The sequence below is a fragment of the Cydia splendana genome, chromosome 1 (genome assembly GCF_910591565.1).
Source record: "Cydia splendana chromosome 1, ilCydSple1.2, whole genome shotgun sequence".
Classification (NCBI taxonomy): Eukaryota; Metazoa; Arthropoda; class Insecta; order Lepidoptera; family Tortricidae; genus Cydia; species Cydia splendana.
Window position 1 is genome coordinate 14,950,072 of NC_085960.1, and position 8,543 is coordinate 14,958,614.

General features: G+C 35.5%; 1 protein-coding gene across 3 annotated transcripts; it reads right to left on the reverse strand.

The window, feature by feature from the left end:
* Positions 1–2,427: 2,427 nt before the first annotated feature.
* On the reverse strand, positions 2,428–8,315 carry LOC134795970 (syntaxin-12). 3 transcript variants are annotated; one of them, XM_063767881.1, is made up of 6 exons: positions 7,970–8,162; positions 6,374–6,597; positions 5,208–5,373; positions 4,782–4,910; positions 4,242–4,380; positions 2,428–2,944 (listed from the first exon to the last, which is right to left on the reverse strand). In XM_063767881.1, the coding sequence occupies exons 2-6, from the start codon at positions 6,592–6,594 to the stop codon at positions 2,769–2,771; spliced, it is 831 nt and encodes a 276-aa protein (XP_063623951.1). In that variant the 5' UTR covers positions 6,595–6,597; positions 7,970–8,162; the 3' UTR covers positions 2,428–2,768. The 3 variants fall into 3 exon arrangements, with proteins under 3 accessions (XP_063623951.1, XP_063623943.1, XP_063623935.1); XM_063767873.1 differs by having other exon boundaries at positions 7,966–8,162; XM_063767865.1 differs by lacking the exon at positions 7,970–8,162 and adding an exon at positions 8,206–8,315 and having other exon boundaries at positions 2,433–2,944.
* Between the last annotated feature and the right edge of the window lie 228 nt (positions 8,316–8,543).

Sequence of the window (8,543 nt, forward strand, 5' to 3'; positions counted from 1 at the left end):
AAAAATACATGTGCATATATAAACACGTCTAAGTACCTATAAACTTCAGTAGCATTTTTTGAGGGTACTTCCAATTAACAATTTTGATAAAAAATATCGTTGTTTATGGAATGGGGAGTTAATTATCAGAATGGTAATTGGACAACAAATCCATTAAACAACAAAATTTTATTTGCTTATCGTAAAAAAAAGAAGAAAACGCACTTAGAAAGTATAGGTAGTGCTCTAGAGCAGAAACGTATTATTTTCTGATCACTTTTAAGAACAACAACGATGCACTTTCAGAGCATGAGAAATAAAAAACAACTATTGTGATAGTATTATGGTTCAAATTTATGTAACAGCTCATTCGGAGACCCATCAGACAGGTTTTTTTTTTAAATAATAAAACGTGTTATCTCAGATTCCGAATGAGCTGTTTCATGAAATTTAATCTTATTATTATAAATAGGATGGTAAAATTGCTTTATGACGGGGTCATTGGTGAATGAAAACGGTTCAATTTTGGAATCTTTCCCTTGCTTGGGTATCAATAGTAGCAGTAAGTAACAACTGCATAAAAAAAATATCTTTTGTTTAACAGATTAGGGGTTTAACTTTTAAGCTCAAGAAATCAGTAAATCACTAGAGAAAATTCCAACTGTACTCATCTGTGCGGTTCAATTCCGATCCAACAATTATATTCACAACAGGTCAGTTTAACGGATTGTCCGAAGTTTTGGTTTCAAGTAAAACACTTAAAAATCAAGTTGAAAATTTTAATAAAGTTATAATTTACAAAAAATGGACGAAATTTTCCGAAAGTATAACCTTAAAATAAACGTTAAGAAAACCAAGGTTCTGGTGACAAGCAAAACCAATTCTCCCAGAGTAAACATCGCTCTCAACTCGGAAAGACTACAACAAGTAAACACATTTACCTATCTGGGAAGCATCATCGAAGAAAGAGGCAGAAGCGAGAAAGAAATAAGAACTAGGATAGCAATGGCAAAGAAAGCTTTTACTTCAAATAGACATATTTACAACAGCAAAATCCACATAAACATAAGGAAAAACTTAATCAAAACCTATATTTGGAGCACCGCCCTCTACGGATGTGAAAGTTGGAACATCACAACACAAGACCGCCGTCGTCTAGAAGCATTCGAAATGTGGTGTTGGCGAAGGATGCTCAAAATCAGCTGGACAGAAAAGCGCACCAACCTTGAAGTTCTAGAGAAGGCAAAAGTGAAGAGACAAATAATGCACGTCATTGAAAAACGTAGAGCCAAATGTATAGGTCACATACTCCGACACGAAGGGTTAAACAAAATCATACTGGAGGGCAGAATTGAGGAAAAAAGAGGAAGAGGAAGACCCAGAATATCATACATGACACAGATAAAAGAATGGTGCTGTAGCCACTCATATCAGGAAGTAAAAACGAAAGCCCAGAATAGGCTGGAATGGAAAATGCTGCAGCGACAGAGGGCCAGGCCCTCTTAATATTAATAATATAATTTATTACATCGACTATGAATTCCTAACTAGAATGGATTATATAACATAACATTATCTATCATAGACAGCGGAAAACTATAGGAACTCGTGAGGTCAAATACCAAGGCGCATTTTCATATAGTTTTCTGTTTTCTATATAATAAAATTCTACAATAATTAAGGCCTTATACACAGCTATATAAATACACGATATTGTAGTTCATTACATAAGCTGATAATACTCATAAATTGTAGAAAACTTAACATTTAATCCAATGACACAGGTTTTTAGAACATAATATATAATTAAACTACCTACAAAACGTTCGGAATGGGGTTGGTCAGTCGAAGTATTTAGCAGATGGCGCCAGCATAGCTTGCCCAGTCAATCCCTAGAATTGTGTCAAATTCTCGTTTTTTAATAGAATTTTATGCCCTGGAATCCCAGCCCTTTAAGCTAAAGCTCATAGAACTCGACTAGAGAAAGGGGCAAGCTATAGCAAACCTTAGACAGTTGCCAACCCTATTGAAAGTACCCGGTAGTACAGTCAAAAGCAGTTATCAGACTGGTGTTTACTTCTTTATTCTGAATACCACTTAAGTAGTATTACCTCCAAGAGTATTACTGTCAGTTACCAACTGACGTAACAGGGTGACAAGTACACACTTAAAAAGTGGTACATTCTGTGCATTTGTTTATAACAAATATATGTAGAGTTGTTCCCAACTCTAAATTAAACATAACATGCACATTTTTGTAACAAACAAAATATGGAAAAAAAAACATTCACATTTCATTGCATTACATTAATGATGAAATAAATAGAACAATACAAGTATTTATAAATCACAGTATGTATTTTGAAGTAGATAACATGAATGATATTACACATTAAGTCTTAAGTCTTAGTTAATAGTCTTCTGTGCCTATTCTGGTATTTTTGAAATTCTTTTACAAGCTCTAGCGCACATTGCAACATCTTAGTTGCAAGTATTCAAACATTAGTTCGAACCTGGCACTAAAATTATCACAACAAAGAAATCTTCTATCAATCTTATAATATATTACTCGTATATGATTACTGATTAGTTTTTTTCTGTTATAGGCATCCTTACCCTATCAGATACATGCGTTTTAATGGGACAATTGCAACGAGTTTCTTATAGAAAAAAATAACTATTTTTCTAATACACGTACCTACAAATCAGTCGAACTCACTGTGAGAACTACCGCAATGTCGCCATATATTACAAACCTTCAGAGAATAAAATCATAGACAATACGCTGTTTATCTGAATGCCTTGATGATCCAAACGATGAATATGATGGCCACAATGCTGCCGATGATGATGAGGATGAACATTTTTTTCCTGTAGCTGCGCTGGTGCTGCTCGGCTTTGGCCAGCTCGTCGACGCCAGCTTCGACGTTGGCGCTGGCCTCTTCTATGTGACCTTCGAGCGTGTCTGGGGAAAAGGTTCATATTTAAGTTATGGTTAACAGTTATATCGGCTATGATAAGTCTAAAGTCCGTGGAGAGAGAACTAAAAGCCATGACATCACAAGCCAAAGTCGTGACGGCGTAGGTAATTGTAAGGGTCCCTTTGTTTGACATAAAGTTTTAAGTCATAATGTATAGTTTGTCATATTATCTGAAACCATTCACATTCCAGGATTTTCGTAAGGTTATCCTATAGATAGGTTAGCTTAGGTTTGTTTTATGGCAATCCTAAAAAGTTACGCGTTTCTGAACCAAACAAAGGGTATAGCAGGATAGCCTTTGAAAAATTGCCCCCAGCGTTTTTGGGTCGAAAGTGTCGAAACTATTCATAATTCATTATTTATTTATTGCATCCATGGTTGTAACATTGGTGTTACATAGTAATAGTGAGTTTCACATGGACCCTAGGGCACAGCAATAGTCTTAGAACTAAATTATGCTAGGTATTCCACAGTATTTATATAATAATCATAAAATTAGGTATTTTAACAATGGTTAAGAGATTGTAATTTAAAATTTTATAGTAATGAATGTCTAGGAAATATTATTGATAGTTAAAATTAACATTGAAATTGTAGTGTAAGTATATAATATTAATTTATTTAATAGTAACTATAATCAAACGATGCCTTTTGAAGAGGTAATACCCTGCACAAAGTTTCATCCATTCGTTAATTTTTTTACAAGAATTTAAATGGTTAGGAGGGTCATATTTGTTTAATATATAGCTTTTAGTCTCATTAATATTTGTACAAAATTTGAAATTCGTCACTTTCATTGTTTAGGAAAAAATAAATAAAACAGTTTTTGGGTTAATCGGGTGTTTTTCACCCTCAGGGGGTAACAGGGATGAAAATTTGTGCATGATATTACCTCTTCAAAAGGCATCGTTTGATTATAGTTTTGACCCAAAAACGCTGGGGGCAATTTTTCAAAGGCTATCCTGCTATACCCTTTGTTTCGTTAGTCATTATTATGACTAACGAAAATACGGACAAACAATACATTATGTCTTAAAACTTTTTGGGAAACTATATATATTATACTATATTGCAAATATGTATTAAACTTATTTGGAAGCATTCAGTTCACAGTAACTTGCGATAAACGGTTGTTCTTAATGTAGAGCAACTGGCCACTTCATGGCTAAAGTGTTCAATTGTACCCACCACGTAACGACCAAGCAGTTATATTACCTAAATTTTTTTTGAAAAAGTGTCAGAATGATGCCCGGTAGACTCAAATTACATTTAGCCACTTACCTACAGTTTGGCCCTGCTGGTGGACTAGGCTAGCAAGGTCTTGCATGATCTGATTTACATCTAGCACATCGGCTTCTATCTTGTGGATATACTGCTCTCTTTCTAACAGCATGTTCGTCTCGAACTGAACGAGACGCGCCTGAAAAAACACAAGTATTCAGTTTTAAGATATTTCGCTTTGAATTCAAGTATTTATTACCAACTCAGTAGTAAAATTTTAGTATAAGTGCCTATTTGGGTTCGGGTACCTAATCTTAGTCTATGGTTGAAGTGTGTTTGTTAGTGTTACTCTATAACTATAACATATACCTGGCCACCACCAGTGAAACCTGTGTCGAAACGTCGGTAAATATAGGTAGGTAATTGAATAAATTTCGCGTTAGACCCGTCTATAAATGTGAGTTAATATGTGTTCAAAACGCGAAAGTTTTAAATACATATATAAAAATAAATCAAATCGGAGCCGGACTGTTGGGTAGGTTTCCTTGTCAGTGCCATTTGGTCTCTGCGATCGAGAGTTACCTTATCTTAGAACAGTACCTGTGCTTGCTGGTTATCCAGCAAGGCAGACTCCTCGTCGTCGGCGATGGCTTGTCGCTCGAGCAAAGACGGGTCGTTACGGTTGCGTGCTTGTTTCGGCATGTGGGCCGCCATCTTCTCTGATACTTGCTGCAATAAGTGGATATATTTAAACAAAAAAGTCATTACTAAACTAGGTCTTATACATAAAATACACTCTAAAAGCAATATTGAAGACCTATAGATGTAACTCGTGGCTGGAGCGTCCCTTGCGCGTAACAAATACATGAAGCTAAAACAGGTCATCACAGAAAATATATATTGGCAATACTTCTTAAGTTGTGAATTCTTAACTTGCGCATCTTTGAAAGCCTTCATGAGCCTCTCTATTTGCTGGTTTTGCGGCCTATGATTGCGAGCATATAATTGATAAAAGGTATCATGTACCTTTTGTACTAAAGAGTACTTGGCAAGCGCATCCTTGAACGCCTGTGTGAGCCTCTCCACCTGTAGTTTCTGCGGCTTGTCCCCGCGTCGCGCCACCACACCGAGCCGCTGGATGTCGCGCGCCGTCGCCGACACTGACCCGTTCACTGTCTGTTGAGTGTCGTGGCTGCAAAAAAAAAAACAATGTAACAGTGTGTAAAAAATTATTTTTAACCACTCTTTAAAGCTCTCTTTATCCTTCAAAAACTATTGCGAAGTTGCATTTTATCCACAAGATGATCGTTACTGGAATTTACTTTTAGGTGATGATTTTTATATGATATTTTTTTAGGGTTCCGTACCCAAAGGGTAAAATCGGGACCCTATTACTAACAAGGAAGGGTACCCAACTGTCCGACTCCGATTTGATTTATTTTGATATATTTTATAGAGTAGTCTAAAATAACGGACACGTATTTTTTTTTAGCTGCCCAAACTCAACCTGTTAGGAGAAAATGGCCTTCAAAGTACTGAAAATTGACTAAACCTTCTAATTTCTGAGAAGAGATTTGTTCAAAAAAATTGATAATTAATTACTGGTTTCGTTATATGTTGGAGAACATGAATAAAGAATGGGGACGTGTTTTGTCATTTCACCACAAACTCATTTTTTATATAAAAAAAAAATATATATAATTATATTTTGGGCAGCTCTCATCAGAGCACAGAATAAATAATAGTACAGAAGGTTCACTCTCTAACAAAACGCGTCTATTACGACAGATATGATCGCAAGGTGCCGCAAGCGCGAGCAGGCGTCCGTTCCATAGCAGTGCGTGGCAACTACTACTGCTAGACATCAAAATTGGTGTGGCGACATGTACTTGTAGCGATGCGACGAAATCGCGGAGTGAGCCACACCTGATCAGAGTTGTAAGAACAGGGCAAGGGAGCATTAACTTTAAAAAAACGCGTATGTGCAATGTGCATGTCCAATTGTTGGCTAAAAGCAATTTCCCTGAAATCTCTGTCCCTGTTTGATGCTTATTCTTGCCAAAAGATAGTCTCTAGGCTTCTATTAACTAGGCTCTTCACTAGCTTGTCTATCTGTACCTAACCTAAGCATCTATGACATCTATCTTATGCATTCTCAGTTATTAGGAACATATACATATTAATATGCTCACATTTTATCCCTAAGTTGTAGATTATCATTAGGCCCTCCAATTTGTTTCATCATCTTCTCCAGAGACCGCAGTCCTATGTTGATGCTGTTGACATTGTCAGCAATGCCTTCGCTGAGATTGTACAGCTCTGTGGGGCTGAAGTCGGCAAAGCCGACCGTGGGAGGCGCGGCGATCGCGCCGTAGTCTCGGCTCGAGCCACTTATAGGCTCACGCTCTGCCATGATCTGAACAAATGAGTTTTACAAATCTTTAAAAACTGCTGTTAAAATATATTTGGTGCACATGTATGCATGTACATATATAGGTATATTCTCTGAAAAACTTGCATGGATCAGATTAAATATTATTACAAGGAAAAGATAAAATCACACAATGACTAATTGGTAATGCCAATTACAACTAATCTACATCAATCACAATCTGGCTGGGCCCTGTAACAGGAGCAATAATTTAAACTGTAGGCTGTACTCCTCAACCTGACTAATATTTGTTTAGCAACTTTTATCTTTAAATTAAATATTAGGAGGAAGTAATAGCAAAAACAAATGCAAAATTTGTGTTGGTAAAAGACCAGGGTATATTAAAATTGTAACCATGAAGTCATGACATGATCCTTTTATATGATGAATAAGTAGCATAATGTTCACCTATCTACAAAGGTTACATACCCCTGAATTACAGAATAAATAAATAGTAATCAGTATTTGTAAATATTATTATTAAAACAGCATCCACAAGAGTGGATACTGGATAGGTACACTGAATCGTATAATATGATGAAAATAATTTACAGAAAGGACATTATTGTGTAAGTTATGTATATTTGACTCACCAGTAACTCAATTTTCCATACATTTAATAATATCTTTTACTTTATTTTAATACTTAATTGCATAATCACTGGAGGTAAGAAAACATGCAAATACGGTATCGTCTTGGATTGTCCCATTCGTTTTTCGTCAAGTTCTTAAATTAGTCCTTTTCTGCTTTCGTCACTCATTCTACATTGAAAGCGGTGGCTTTCAATGTAGAATGAGTCGGTGGACGATTGTGACGAATGTAGAATGAGTGACGAAAGCACAATAGGAGTAATTTAAGAACTTGATGAAAAACGAATGGGACAACCCAAGACGATACCGCAAATACACAACAAATTGTACAAACAATCATATCAATCCTAGATATTGACGTTTTAAACCAATGACATTATTTAATTTTTTTTAAAGGACAAATTATTGAACACATTTACCTTAAAAGTTATTGGATCACTGATTTGGTTGAATATACTTTATTAAAATTGGGAATAACACACTGATGTAAGTAATTAACTTAACAAGTTACGTATTTAACTTAATATTAAGCATTCATCGAGTTCACTAAGTCTAGAATAGTAATTAATGTAATTATGTTCAACATCATTAAATCATGCTCTATTTAAAATACCATTTCCATTAGTTAAAACTGGATACTCATTGCTAAATTTATAGACACAGGAGGTGATTTCTAATTTATGAAAACGCGTTGATTGTCTCGCCTAAGTGCATTGACGTAAAAATACAAAGCAGGTAAAATGGTTCACTATTGTTACTTACGAACTAAAAAAAGCTGTGCTTACAGGTATGACGCTGTTCGTTTGTTTGTTATGATTTTCACTACTCACAGTACTCACTTATGAGTCACTGATGCGTATTACAAAAAATACCTAAACGATACGGGAAGTTCACTCCAATATAAGTAACTCGGTAAAAATTAAGACATTGATTACGACCCGATGGTTCACACTATATGTAGTTTTAGTGGAAAAACGGCTCATTGAATAAGTGATTACATACCTGGCCGTAAGTTAAACTATTTGGCCTATTAAAATTCTGGTTTTGGTCGTGTTTTAAAGATTTTCACAACTAGATCGACACTGCGACATCAGTGCTCGCTCAAATTGTCAATAGACTGTCAGAATTGACAGCTGTCAGCTGTGTGTGTCTACATTTGGTACACAGATTGTGTAAGTTTACAGCATAAAAATTGGCAATTTGTACACTATTGATCTAAATAAACAAAATAATGCTGTTAATACTGTTATATCATGTTGGTTCACCTCTGTATCTGTCTGTCTGTTTACTGTTAACCGAGTTATATTTAATATTTTGATGTTGACCTAGCGACATCTACC